This window comes from Nicotiana tabacum, chromosome 8, assembly GCF_000715075.1.
Source record: "Nicotiana tabacum cultivar K326 chromosome 8, ASM71507v2, whole genome shotgun sequence".
NCBI classification, from domain to species: Eukaryota; Viridiplantae; Streptophyta; class Magnoliopsida; order Solanales; family Solanaceae; genus Nicotiana; species Nicotiana tabacum.
In genome coordinates this window covers 39,923,834-39,939,350 of record NC_134087.1, presented here as the reverse complement: position 1 = coordinate 39,939,350, position 15,517 = coordinate 39,923,834, and the positions used below count along the sequence as shown (strand labels likewise).

General features: G+C 30.7%; 1 protein-coding gene across 1 annotated transcript; it reads left to right on the top strand.

Moving 5' to 3' along the window:
• The first annotated feature begins 6,131 nt into the window (after positions 1–6,131).
• On the top strand, positions 6,132–14,137 carry LOC107828584 (type 2 DNA topoisomerase 6 subunit B-like). The gene is made up of 12 exons (XM_016655929.2): positions 6,132–6,257; positions 6,351–6,459; positions 7,174–7,257; positions 8,015–8,041; positions 9,065–9,173; positions 9,309–9,384; positions 9,481–9,501; positions 9,805–9,977; positions 10,846–10,993; positions 12,334–12,527; positions 12,641–12,767; positions 13,622–14,137. Exons 1-12 carry the CDS (start codon positions 6,195–6,197, stop codon positions 13,925–13,927), a joined length of 1,437 nt encoding a protein of 478 aa, XP_016511415.1. The 5' UTR covers positions 6,132–6,194; the 3' UTR covers positions 13,928–14,137.
• Positions 14,138–15,517: the final 1,380 nt, after the last annotated feature.

The following is a 15,517-nucleotide window of genomic DNA, read 5'->3' as shown; positions in this document are numbered from 1 at the left end:
TGCCCCTATCAATGAGATGTACAAGTGGAATATTCACCCTAAAGTATATTGCTAATATTCATGTTATAAGTAAATAGATCAAGTTACACTCTGTTTGGATCATTGTTCCTCGTCGTTTTATAATGTATTGTATTGTATTGTATCGTATCGTTTTATAAATACAATGTTTGGATAGATTGTATTGTTTGCTATTGTAAAATAATATTTTACTATTTGGTTTGACTGTATCTTACTATACTGTAACTGATGTTGACTAAAACACCCTCAATTGTTTAAATATTAAATTTATTAAAAATTGAACAGAAGAAGGCAAAACACCTTAAAAAAGCAGAACAAAGGAGCGAGACAGAAGAAGGCAAAATGAAGGAGCGCAACTAATTTGGATTGAGTAAAAGCAAATTAGGAGAAAAAACAAAACAGAAGGCCGTAAAACATCTTTAACATTGGTGACAGAAGTTCTTGAAAAAAACAAAGTAAGTTATAGGTTGGAGATTTGGAGTTAAAATAGAAAAAAAGGTAAACGGTAAAATAGAATTGTTGAGTAATAAGTTAGGGCATAATTGAAAAGAAAAATAGGAAACAATCTCACCACATCAAATCGGTTGTTTCAAAAAAGAGGACTTTTTATTATTCCGAAACAATAGATTTAACAATACAATACAATCAATTTTAATGAAACAATCAAAACAAACATTGTTTTGGGATAACAATACAATACGATACAACGGAAACAACCATCCAAACAAGCCGTTAATTTTCAGCAAAGTACATATCTCCATCATTTAGATATATAATTATGTTAAGTTTGACCCATTATCACAGGGGAACAGTGGCCATATCTTTTTTCCAAGTATATTAAAATTAGTATTAGTATCCGCGCGATGCGCGGACAAATCATTTCAAATTACGATGTATATTGTTTGAATCATGTACAAATAACCTTAAAATATATATATATCTCAGATAAAAATTATATAACATGAGAATTTAATTATGAAGCAGGATATGAAATTATTGATCAAATCTCGTAGTAGACAACCAATCTTTTTAACATATATTTATACAAATAACTTTAAAATATATATATCTCAGATAAAAATTATATAACATGAGAATTTAATTATGAAGCAAGATATGAAATTATTAATCAAATCTTGTAGTAGACAACCAATCTTTTTAACATATATTTGTAGCAACCTAACCCCTTGATTTTAGTACTTGCATTTCGTTCTGTTGTCGATATTAAAGAATACTAAGCATGTCGTATTGTGATCTGTCTTGTTCGAGCAAATTAGATCATATTATTTTAACAAAATTCTTACAATCACTTTATTTTTATCAGGAAGTCAAATATGTCTTATTCATCACATCATTTTTACGTAAATTCTTTTTTTTTTGTTCTTTTCTTATAGTTATTGTATTATTTAATATTTCATATTATTATACCATCATATAATTTTTTGTTAGCTTATAATTAAATTAATGTCTTGCTTATTATCCTTTTAATAGCATGTGATAAAAATAAATATTTTATTCTCAAAATTTGATATATTTTTATGCTTTTATCCTCTTATTCATAATATCTTAATCATTTAAATTTGTCAGTAACATTTTTAAATATAATTAATTATTTTATTTTATCTATATTAAAATTAATTTAAAGTATAAGTATCCTCACACTACCTCTATTTTCTTTTTAATATACATTCTCTTTCCTACTATAAATGTTAATTAGTTTTATATTAATATTTTACCTATAACCAAAATAATGTCATATTTTGTTTTAAATTGTAACTTTTAATTACTCTAAAATATTAATACATAACTTATTTGATTATCATGTGTCAAATGTATTGAGTTCTCTTATAATTAATTTTGTATTAGATGCAGTTAAATTTTCTTTCTTTTTTAGCTATAAGATAAAATTTAATTTTACTTTTAATTTTCATTATTAAGATTACCAATATTAGAAATTTATTTTGTATTTTTAAAAATTTATTTAATCATAGAAAAAAAATTCTTAATTTTATGAACACATTATTTCTAAATATTGTAATATTATTTTTACTATCATTTTAATTATTTACGTAATATTTGTTTTTTAAAAAAATCATCTCAAACTCAAATAATTCTTATCATTTTATTTTCTAAACTGGACCACATTTTCAAAAAATTATGCTATGTATTCAAACTCAAACTAACTACACTCGATTCAGATATTAATCATAAGTCTAAAATATTAATACATAAGTTATTTGATTATCATGTTCCAAATGTATTGAGTTCTCTTATAATTAATTTTGTATTAGATGCAGTTAAATTTTTGTTCTTTTTTAGCTATAAGATAAAATTTAATTTTTAATTTTCATTATTAAGATTACCAATATTAGAAATTTATTTTGTATTTTTAAAAAATTATTTAATCATAGAAAAAAATTTCTTAATTTTTGATCACATTATTTCTAAATATTGTAATAATATTTTTATTGTCATTTTAATTCTTTACGTAATATTTTCAAAAAAAATCTCATCTCAAACTCAAATAATTCTTATCATTTTATTTTCTAAACTGGACCACATTTTCAAATAATTATACTATGCATTCAAACTCAAACTACCTGCACTCGATTTAGATATTAATCACAGAAAAATATTTTCTTAATTGTTTGAAAATATAATATCTAAATGTTGTAGTAATATTTTCACTGTCATTTTACTTCTTTACATCATTTTTTTTCTTTTTTAGTTTTAAGATACAAATTTAATTTTTGTAAAATTACCTATATTAGAAATTTATTTTATAATTAAAATTTTTATTTTTTATTATTATTTTATTTTTCATAAATAAGACTTCAATTTCGTGGTATTATTTATAATTTGAGCATTCGCATAGTAGTTTTAAGAACTTTCTAAACTTAAATTCAAATAGTCTTTTATTTTCATTTCTAATAGTAAATTTCTAATAAGTTAACATAATTTTCCTATTTTTTTAATCTAATATATAGTCTTATTACGTTTTATGTGGCTTTTCATTAACTCGTAACTTTATTTAATATCATTCTCAACTACTTTTCTTTAATAATATAAGATAAATATATAATTTTTTAATTATAAAATAAATATTTATTTTGTTTCAAAAATATTGCTCGAAAATTTTAAATTATTTAAAATTTAATAATATTTTAAGTATTGTATATTTACTTTATTTTATTTTCTAAACTTATGATTTATAAATGTCCTTACATTATCTCTAATTTATTTTTTTTGTTCAATATTTTTAGTTTTTTTATTTTACTATTAGACTTGAGTTATGTGGACTTATATTATGACTTTTCTTATCATAATATAAAAAACTTTCTCATCTCAAATTTAAATAAGTTTTACACTTTTTTCTATGATAAAAAATCTTAGTTTTTTTTCTATTTATTCTTTATTATTGATCTTATATTATTCAATACCTAATATTATTACATTGTCATGTGAGTTTTTATTAGCCTGTTTGAATTTAATATCTATTTTTACCACACTCATTATAATATAATATAGATAAAAATTAAAATACTTTCTTATCTCAAATTCAAATAATTTTTATCATTCTATTTTCTTAATTGGACCATATTTTCAAAAATATTATGGTATGGTTTCAAACTTAAACTAACTAAACTCAATTCAAATATTAATCATAGAAAAATATTTTCTTAATTGTTTGAACACATTATATCTAAATGTTGTAGTAATATTTAGGTATAAAATATTCGTTTGCACGATTTATCAATATTAATATGAATTTATTTTTCTTGTTATTAAAATATCTTTTGCTGATTATTTAATTTTTCTCTTACCTTATAATTAATTTGTATACTTTATGTAAGATCTTATTTTGCTGCTTGAATTTATTTAGTTTTTAAACTCAATAAATCTTTAATATCTTAAGTAATTTTTAGTTTTATTTTATATTTTAACTTACTCCAAAGTATAAATAGTCATAGGTTATCTCAATTTACGTCTTTATATATATATTATTTTTTTTCTATTATAGTTTTTAATTAATTTTTCACCTCCATATTTCTAGCAAACATAGAAGAAAATCTATATAGATATATAGATTAGATTTGTCTAGATCTATTTAGATTATGTATAAGATTCATTAAACTACCTCCATTAATTATGTTTCTATATATAATATAATTAATTAAAAACTATAAGCAACAAAACCCTAATTAATAGAGATTCTTAATAGTATTTCCTTATATAGATCAGTGCCAGCTCTAATATACAATATTATAAAAAATCAATTATTAAGTAGATACACAATTTTGGAGGATTTTCAAAAGGAAAAAAATATTTAATACTAATTTCTTAGGTAAATAAGCGACATCTCTAATATGCAATTCATAAAAAATAATCAATTATTAAGTATATACATAAATCTGGAGAATGTTCAAAAGGAAAAGGTATTAATATTATTTCCTTATATAATCAGTCATAGTTCTAATATACCATTCATAAAAAAGTATTCAATTATTAATCAGGGAAAAATTCTAGAGATTGTTTCTTCAAAAGGAAAAGATATTTAATAATATCTTTATGCAGTTTATAAATTTTGTTTAAATTATAAATTAGATTAGCTACATAATTCTAGAGAATGTTCAAAAGGAAAAGGTATTTAATATTATTTTCTTATATAACTCGGTGACAACTCTAGCAATTCGTTAACAAAAAAATCAATTAGTAATTAGATACAAAATTCTAGAGAATGTTTCTTCAAAAGGAAAAGATATTTAGTACTATTTAGTTATACAATTCGGTGACAACTTTATGCAATTCAAAAAATCCAATTATTAATTAGTAATAACTTTTATTAATGTTACACAAATAGAATCCAACAAATTAAAGAATTATTATTTCAACTTAAAATCAATGTGCAAGATACAAAATTAAAATTTAATTGATTCTTTCTAAAAAAATGATACCTACCATAACTGAATTATACACAAAATATAATTAAAGATACTTATATTAATGTATATTGTACACAAATAATATCAGATCCAAAGCTTGTACTAAACAAAGAATTATTATTTCAACTTAAAATTAATATGTAAGATACAAAACAAAAATTTAATTATTTTTTCTCAAAAAAAGGATACCGACTATAACTGAATTATACACAAAAAATTTAATTAAAGATACCTACATTAGTGTATATTGTACCCAAATAAGGTCAGATACAAAGCTTGATCAATTAAAGAATACTTCATCAATCTTTAATTGTTTCCATAACAGACGTCCCTACCATAATTATACAAGAAAAGGCTAACTAAATTATACTACTCTATATTATTTATTTTCCAAATTTAAATTTAAATTTAATAATATAATAGAGATTCTGAAGAGTCAACATACGTCAAATATATTTCCTATCATAATTAAATAATAATTCTTATTGAACTACTACTTCCATTAAATATGTTACCATTTATAATTCAAATTTTTAATGTTGTCTTAAAATTGCCAAGTGACTTTATTTTGGCTTGTTACTTGGCTTAACCACATGCTTCACTACTCTCCTTTTAATATAATATATAGATATAGATATTATGGTGCTAAACAAAATATTATGATATTGAGGATTTATGTGGTAAACTTCAAGCTTGTAATTAATGAAATTGTTGTTTGTTGTTTTCTTTTCTATACTTTTACCTTTTTTTTTTTTTTGGTGTGTGTGTGGGGGGGGGGGGGGGGGGGGGGGGGGGGGGGGAAGGAAGTAATTCCGTGTGAAAGCTCGTTGTAAAATAAACGGCCAAAGTATCATAATTCCTAACTTTCAAAAAGCGGGATGATTGCTCGTAGCAGTCGAGTTTTTTTTCCCAAAATGTAAATTTTTTGGCTGAAAACAGTTCATTGTTATGTATTTTTTGTTGAAATTTCAAAAAATATACGAAATGCATGTAAAATAAGTTAACTGAAACAAATAATGACATTAGGTTAAATTTGCATTTCTGAAGTGTGAGTTAAATTGAATAAATCGGATAATGCAATTATAAGTCGCGTATATCAAATGCGACTTATAAAGCGTACATCTAAAATAATCGAAATATCTAATGCTATTTATAAACCGCATTTTGATAATCAAACGCAGTTCTTATAATTGACAGCTCTCTCTCTCTCTCTGCAAAAGTTGTACAGCAGAAATGGAAGTCTCTTCCGTACAAATGCTCTATACACATGTGATTGATTTCCTCTACTCCAAAACTGTAGCCTCTGCATTGTTACTCCAATTGCAGCTTTTGCCATTTCTTACAATTTATTAATTGAACTTTAGTTTCACTCTTCTTCTACTTGTGCAGCTCATTTTCTGCGCCGTTCAACGTTGCCGCTTAGCTGATGATCTCTGCAGATTATCCGTAAAATTGACTTCCTTCTCTCGATTTGGACGCTCGCTCGTTCGAATTTCAGGCGATTTCTCTCTCTCTCTCTCTCTCGATTTTGTTGATGTGTGTGTGTGTGTAAAAATGCGAGCAGAAACATGTATTGCTTGTTAAGTTGCAACGCCGTCTGTGTGCGTGCGTGTGTGTTCTGGTTCTTCGTTCAGAAATTCGTATCTGCGACTGCGTATGTATGCCATAATTCCGTATATGCATGTCTATGATATAGACGATGTGTCATCTGGCAGTGATTCACTTTGAATACGCATTGACTAGTTTCTCTGGATACGGAATTTACATTTGCATTCAAATTTTATTTTCTCAATTCCAAATTTCACTCCGAAGCTAGATGAGGTTGCTAGACAGATCCTGAATCCATTCTCCTCTTCGGTATTGAACAGGTTTGAGCTATTTTACGATGACCTTCAACCTACAGTGATGCTACTCCTTTCTCCGGGCTTGAGATAGCTCGCATGGAGGAGCTAATTAACTACACAAAACTAGTTATATCTTTTTGTTGAGTGCTCAAATAAGTATAAATTGGTCGGCATGTTAACTTGATGACTGATTTGTCCATGCTAATCTGTCTAATTCACATTTTCACTGATCCTATTGGTTAGAATAAGGAAATGAGATTGCATTTCAGAAATAAACTGCATATTCATTTTAAACTGTTGATTGAGTGTTTTGTTAATATAGTTAGCAGAATCTATGAGGCTGAATCACTAAAATTTCTTACAAACAGTTTCTGATACTGGTGTTGGAAGCAAATTGGAGGAATACCAATATTTGAAATACAGAAACGATGCTGTTCTGACTAATCAATGGGGTAAGCAATTGGCAATTACATGCTTGTTATTTTTTTACTCTATTTTTCTATGCTATGTTCCTCAGAGAGTTATACCTGATATGCATGCAGCTTTGGTTTAAGTTTCGGTAGATACCTCTCGTCTAAAACATATCTGTGTATCGTATATATATGGAAGAAACAAGACCTCATACTTTTATTCATCATTGCATAGACAGTAGTTCCTGTGGTTCTTAAATGGTATATGTGACATAAGCCATAACTCTGGACTTTATTCTGACCGACTAAAATGCTGATTAAAGCACAAGAAAAAGTCGCCTTTGTATTCCATTTCTTGGAATATGAAGCATAACTTCATGCAACTTGAAGTTACTAGGAGCATTATTCTTAAATTTTGAGCCAACAGATTAGGGAGCTGAAAAGGAGGAGCGTATGGTGGGGTGGGATGAAAGAGAGAGAGAAATATGAGGATTCTAGTGGCAAAGCAACACAGCATTTTTAGCAAATGATCAGGTCATAAATGCCTTTGTTTTACTACCATCGCTGCCGGACAAGAAAAATGGAAAAGAACATAAAGGGAACGAAAGAAAGTGCTAGCTAATATAAGAGTTCAATTTTTAATTATTCAGTTTCTGGGGGTTCACAGGTATCGCAACTAAAGATCATGCGTCTCTACTTTTTGTGTTCTCTTGCCTGGAAGATACAATTGAAAGCCTTTCATAATTTCTTTTCTGCCACATGTGAGTTTGCTGATGATATAGTATCTTTTACATTGTAGATGGGATGATTTCTCTTGCAACTACAAGTAAGTCCAACCTTCTTGGTGAATAATTCTATTGCTTAGTCAAATTTTATTGTTAGGACAAAAATTGGGAAGTTTTGTACTCCCTACGTCCCAAATTAGTCATCACGTTTCGCTTCTCGAGAGTCAATTTGACTAATCTTCGAAGCTAAATTGAATTACATCATCTCAATATTTTACAATTAAAACTTAGATATCCAAAAACCATATGAAAAGTACTACAAGTTGCAATTTTTCTCTCTAAAATGTTGGTCAAAGTTCACATAATTTGACTCTCGAGAAGCGAAACATTTTGGGACGGAGGGCGTATGTAGTATTTTTGGGAGTTTATTCATGATATAGTCTGCACAAATTACTCTAGCAAGTCCTATTATTTCCTTTGTCCTTTGAGGGATGTGATACTCAATGAACTTCACAAAGAGGAAGGTTAGGCAGCTTTCTAAAACTTGAGATATTTATAGGTCAAATTAATGCCACAATATTATCACTCTTTCTATTCAAACAGTCTCAAAACCTTGAAATCTTTAACTTGGAAAAGAGGCATTACCACTAAAGCAAGTCCACACTTTCCTATGGGTAAATTGGGATCAGCTTTTTACTAAAAATGTCTCAATGCTAACTCTGCACTGAATCCTGCCTATTCATGTCTTGAATGATACAGTTCCTTAACCATCTACTTTTAATCAAAGAATACATGCTCATCCGTAACACCTTCTAAATATTAGCTAAAAAGTGGCATTGACGCAGTTTGACAGTAGATTGAACTATATGTTGTTCTCCAACTTAAGCAATTCCAGTCAAGCTCACACAGCTTCTCTTTTAGCTTAGGGTGCTCATTATCTACTAGCAATTAAACCGTTGATATTGCTTTGGAAGAATGGTTTCTGGATAGTATTTATGGTTCACATATATAGCATATTTCTTACTTTAACAATCTTATGTTTTACAAGTACATAAGTTGGAACTACTCCTATAATCTCATAGGATTGAGCATTGGTAGTTTAAATTGAGGGATGAAAATTGCAGGCATATCTGATAGTGAGATACACAACTTAAACTTAAATTTGAAAGAATCTGATTCTGCTGGGAGACTGATAAAGCTACCCTCAACTGCAAAGAATGGTGACAAATTCAGGTATGCCATTTGCAGGGGCTCCATCCTTGTGATCCTACTCCTAAACTAGTTTTCTCTTGACTGTACCCATCTAGTCTTTCCCCTCTTCCTATGTTTCTGTCTTTCTGCACATGGTTAATTAGTTATACCTTGCAGCGGGACTGAAGTATCAGTATCAATATCCAAGAGCCTTGATGACTTATTGGCAGAGGTTACCTGCTTTCTTCAGAAGGTTCAGTTTTCATGTTTATCAGCTCATTCTAGATATGATTTCTCAAATTCAAAGTAAATCTCTATTAACTCCAGTTTTTCATGGCTTTTTACGCAGATGATCCTTGTGAAGATTCCGGCAAGTTCATTTCTGTCCTTGATATGCTTTATAATTCGAATCAAATGCAACTATCTCCTCTATAGACCCCTTTCATAGTTCTAAATGCAACTGTTTATTTTTGAAGGGGTTCACCATGTCAAAAAAAAATCTGTCGTTATCAAATTCGCATTGAGATTTGAAAAATTTAAGTATATGTCTTTTTAACCAAGTTCTTTGGACTTCTAATTATAATTAAGGAGCTATCTTTTTTACTTCTGCTGTTTCCTAGGAAATAGCTAGGACCCCTACCTCTCTTGGCTGATTGTTTGTTTCTTCTTCCAGAAAGTTGTAATGGAACTCTTAGTTGGTGGCAATGATCCTTTGGGATCACAGATTGAAAGTCGTATTCTGGCAATTGAGGGAAGTTCTGCATATTCTCCTGTTGAAAGCATTAAATGCTTGGAAGTAGGATTCAAGGATTATGTTCGTAATCGCCACACTGTCTTCTCAATTGGGTGAGTACTAGAGGGGTGCTAGGTTTTGTCTGATGAATGATGCATTCCTTCATCTACTTTTTGTTGAAGGGTGGGGATAATGTGTTAATAGGTCTTACTTCCACATATTAAATTCATAATTCTTAGGTGCTAAACTCAAAAAATAAAAAGGCAGTACTTAGCAATGGTATTTCTTGTTTCTTCGTTGTCCAATCTGACGTAGTTTCCCGACCTTTGTCATTCTTTGCTTTACATGGAGTATTGCATCTACTATCTTTAAGTTAGGCCTTTCTTGCTGCAATTTCCCATTAAAAAGTGTAACATTTACAGTTCTTTGCTCTTTCTTGTGTAGTTTTGTCTGTATGTCTGACTGTTCATTAAGGTACTTTAGTGTGTTGTAAAGTAGTTAATTATTTTTCTAAAATGCATAATTTGAAGATTTTGGCTTCTTAAAAGACTGGTGTAGTCAAATAGTTTAGCTTGAGCCTTGAGTGAAGATGGGGAAAAAAGAAGCTTGGGATGGAGTGGAGCAGGTGAGGAAAAATCAGGGGTCAAATATAAAAGGGAATGCTAGAACTCAAGCCAGATAAGCAGAAGGAAGGAGTAGAGGCAATAAGACAGATCACATGTAGCATGCAGGAAGTAGCAACTCAAAGTCAAGCCTTTTATATTCTGGTCGAGAATTCAATTCGCTCCTTCTATATTTTGATGTAGGATGATTTAATTTTCCCTGCATTGTTTAGTTAAGATCTATTGGTGGTGCTAAACTAGAAACTGCGATGGCTCATATATGGAAATTTCCCTTTGGAGATGCAACTGTCGTCCAGAGCAAAAAAAAAGTGCATTAAAACAATCTTATTATACTTAATGCTGTAGTTTCATATTTCAGGGAAACTCTGAAGGTTGGAACTGGGGTTGCTAACTCTTCTGGAAGTTCTCAGGGCAATAGCCAGGTGGTGGAAGCTGTGGTGATTATCAGTGAGATGTCAGAACAATTCCCTTCTTCGTGCATCAGGGAACAAGACATGAAAATGGAGGTTTGCTTTTGGATTATTAATTGAAGAAAGCTCTTAAAACCATAAAAAAATGTTCACATTCTAATATGTGCTTATTATTAACCATGTTGTCACCAAATGTTAGATAACAGTTTTCACCATATACATTCATATTTCATATTCTTTCTGAACTTCTATTAACTTGTAAGTTGAGTTCATTTATTGTCTTAGAACGAGTGGATCGTGAAATATCTCAGATCTGCATTATTAATGTCTCTGGAGTTTCCAATTTTCAGGGTCTTATATCACTATAATGAATCTCTTGTTTTTATGTAAACCATGGAACACAATGTGAAGAATCCCGTGCCTGTATGGTGTGTGGAAGCTGATATTTATGCATCTTTCCCTACATCATAGAGTAGAGAGCTATTTAAGTGAGTAATAACTGAAAGATATTTCGATTTTTTTAGGGCCAGTAAGTGGACCTATTTCTCTGTGGCCATCCTGATAACATTTGATTCGATAGGATTACATATACAGCAACAACAACTATGCCTCAATTCCAAGCAATTTGGGTTGGCTATTCCTTGACCTTGTAGCTCCTTTTAAGCTCATGATATGATTAGATATGCGTTGAGCTTTAATGAAGAAGTGGGGATTCATATAGTTGACCCTAACTAGTTAGGGACTGAGGCATAGAAGTTGTTGAAAAGTGCGATTGTCCATTGTAATGTTGTAATAAAAAATAAAGTATTGTCTAAAATCTAATCTATTATGTATCTTTCCAATTTTGTAGATGTCTCCAAAAGGACAAGTATTTTCTAAAATCTAGAGTAACCCATTGTGCACCAAACAGGATACATTAATTGTCCGATCTTACCTAGTGTAAACAAATGTGGCCTCTGGTATTAGCTTTAATTAAGTATTGCTTATTATACTTAAGAGGGTATCAGAAGTTTTTGCTAAGTGAATCATAGAAGTTACAGGTTGGTTAACTCCAAGGATTTCTAGTCCTTACAGTAGTTTCAACATATTCTGGAGGTATGTTGGAAGTTCAACATAACAAAGACATGTTAAAAGGCACCTTGTGTGCCTTAGCATCAATCCATAGTTGTTGTATGGGTCAGGAAGATGATTGGTCAAAACTTAGTCTTCTAACATTGTATGCGATCACAAAATATTTTAAGCAATTTTTTTTTGAAAATTTAGTTCCTTCTACCTGATTGATGAGATGCTGTTGAAGTTATTTAATTCATCTCTGAGCATTACTTGCTCGCCTTCTTTTAGTTGATCCAGTATCTTGCCCTTCTTCATGTTTTCTTTTCAGAATAATAGTAGTTTGTTTCTGTTTCTTTGATTTGTATCTTTATGCCTGATTCCAGGTCTTATATTTCAAGGACTTTGTACCTTGTTCTATTGCTCAGTCGGCCGTTGATGCATTGACAAGCATCAACTGGAAAAGTTATGGGTTGGCTCTACGAAGCATTGCAGATCATGATGGTTGTATAATGCTGGAATGGGAGAACCTGCCACAATATTTTCACGTTCATATTGCCATCCATTGTTACCATAGACAATATCCGTAAATTATACATATCCATGATAAATAACATGGTTATACAATCTTAGGTGTTACCTTTAAACAATGAGAAATTTCTTGCATCTGTGTTTTGCTTAACTTGCTTTCAAGGTGAAACAGTTGGTTGCACAAAACAGTCTACCTGATCGAAATCTTGCTAGAAAAGCTGTCAAGTGTGCTTTGGATGACTTAAAGGAAAATAATCACAGGGTTCTCCTAAGTACACGTGCACTTAAGGTAAATTTTTCTCGATCTTCTCTGCATTCAAAATGGTCATTGGATTTTCTGGTTCCTGGTATTGGCTGAGCTATGAACAAATTAATCCCCCCATTTTATGATCTATTCTGCATTCTTATATGTCCATACCGAAGCATGAAGCAGAAAAAGTAGTTTGTATGATTTTCTTTTGATGAGGATTGTTAAAGGATTGGTTGCTAACCAGAGAGTATTCAGTAATTCCATCTGACTAGGTAGTTCACATATTAAAGGAACTAGTCATGGTTTAGTCTTTTACATTCTTCATAAACCATCTGATGTTTTACACGAGTAGGGTGATTGAATTTGAACGAGGGATGACAGTTATTCAAATAGTTAATGAGAGCAGCGGGTGGGCAAGGAGTATATTCTCACTGGGAATGAAAGCTTCCTATAAAAAATTCTCCTTTTAACTGGGAGTTGCTTTTGAAGCATTATCTAAGCACCGCTGTCCTGTTTTTGTCAGATATAGCTTTTTCATGAGCTGGAAGGGCATGTGCTTTCACGTTTTTACACTTTTTAAACAACACACTTATTCAGTACCTATATCAATGGTCAGAGGCATATGTAGTATGCCAGTGGTTGATGAGTTCACACCCTCTATCCTAGACTTTAGCTATATAGTTGAACAGCTTTATAAAAAATAGGCCATATATCTTTATATTAGTCCACTGCTACAACATAGTAGTAGGTGCAGTAGTCTTTTGCATGCATTAATTTTAATTATCAGGCACCTTCTAGCTGAATATGATCCCCTTTAAAGTTGAATTGGTTAAAATCAATTCCAGTTTGCATCAGCGTATATTGCTCAAGTTCTAATTTGTTTTTCATCACAGATTTGTGATTGTGCACCTGATCTTGCAAAAACTCTTGCTCGCCTGATCTTATCCTCGAATGACTTGAATTTCCAAGAAGAATGCTGTTCTCTTCTCGGATTGCAGTCTCGAAGGGTTAACATGGATAACGTTGGAAATTGCATCAGGGATAAGATAGTTTCAGTGATCGGATTAAATGATCGTAACTCCCAGAAGCATAAAGATGCCCCAAGTTTCCTCTTTGAAGATGATTATTTGCAGAAAGAGGATTTCATGGACGAGGAATATCAAGAAGATGAAGAAGCTTACAACTCTTTGGATCTATAGAAAGCTATAAGCATTGTTACATATCCAACTATTAGTTAGTACTTTGTCATGCCATATGGTTTACCACAATCAATCTCTGCCATGTTATATTATTTCTATTGAGGGATAGACGGCTTTATATGACATGAGATTTTGCGAATTGATGTGAGAATATGTATTAACAAACTATAGTGAAGTGAGAATGATGATGTGAGAATATGTTTTAACCAACTATATATAGTATAATTAAGTGAGAAAAGGGCATTAGTTGAAGACATGATATGTCATGTATTTAGTGTAAAATATGAGTTTGACTAAAATACTACAACAAAAAATACATACACAGAATATTTTCACAAGTGGGTTCTGGGCAAGGGCGGATCTAGAGCAAAGGTGACGGTTCCCGTGAACCCAGTAACTTTTGCATAGACTATGTATTTGTACTAAAAAATTCGTTAAAAGTATAAGAATATTTAGGTTGGAACCCAGTTCGTTGGTTAACTTATCATGTAGATTAACTTGAGATTGTTATAGGAACTCATACGCTTAAAATTCTGGATCCGCCTCTGGGTCTGGGAGGGTAATATGTACGTAGACTTTACCCTACCTTGTGCAGGCAAAGAGGTTGTTTCCGAAAGACCCTGGGCTCAAAGTAACGAGTTTGACTAAAATTAATCTTTTCCAAAAAATGTTTCCCCATTGAAGTTAGTTAATTTTCAGGAAAACAAACAAGGCCAACCAAAGACATGAATATTTTTCCTGTTGGAGAATAAAATTTGTTGCTTTCATGCAGGCAAAATGAAACAGTTTCTCCAATGAATTTGGGATTTCATGGCTCCATTGCTTGATTTTATTAGGCTCCGATAAAGTTACTTTGAGGAACTCCATCGAACAATGTTGCTTTAGTCCCCACGCATAAGAAAAAGCTAAAGAATATGCCTTAGATAATGATGGTATAGCCAGCTTTAGATAGAAACTACAAATAATAATTAGCTACTGGGGCAAGCTAGCTCGTGCGGCATGCAACATACTAATATCGCAGAAATGATTGAAGCAATAGAGAGCCAATCAATGCTGCTTCGGCAGGTGTATAGCATTGAGATATTATTTGGCTGTCACCAATGTGGAATCATATTTCTTATTACTACTATTTAGTATGATCTCTCTCTCTATACATAGGCGCACGCACAAGGTTGGGACCAGCCCCTCTGTACCAGCAAATAGGCAAAGGCATTATTCAAACCTCAGTCATGATTTGATGATCAATTCCTCTATCCCGCATTCAAACCTCCGTATGGATTCGAACCACATGGAGATTTTTAATTCAGCCACGCTACTTGAACTGCTTTGAAATAACTCTCCTTTTCTTATGTAATTTAGCAATAACATGTTTCTGGAAGACCTGCGCAACTTTATCTCTTTGAAGAAGGACCAATTCTTCCTTATATGTATACACTATCTAACGTACGAAAGTGAAAGAACAACTAATGCTTTCAAGCGTGAGTGAATGATGTAGTGTGTTAGTTATGGGTTCAATTAAACCCATAACTTTCGACGCGGAGTAGAAATTTATGTGTAAAAATTCATTAAAATTACAAAAATAATAGATTT

Coding starts and splice junctions, on each gene's coding strand:
- LOC107828584 (XM_016655929.2), top strand. CDS start 6,195: ATGGAAGTCTCTTCCGTACAAATGCTCTATACACATGTGATTGATTTC. Junction 9,385..9,480: donor TTACCTGCTTTCTTCAGAAG/GTTCAGTTTTCA, acceptor CTTTTTACGCAG/ATGATCCTTGTGAAGATTCC. Junction 10,994..12,333: donor AACAAGACATGAAAATGGAG/GTTTGCTTTTGG, acceptor GCCTGATTCCAG/GTCTTATATTTCAAGGACTT.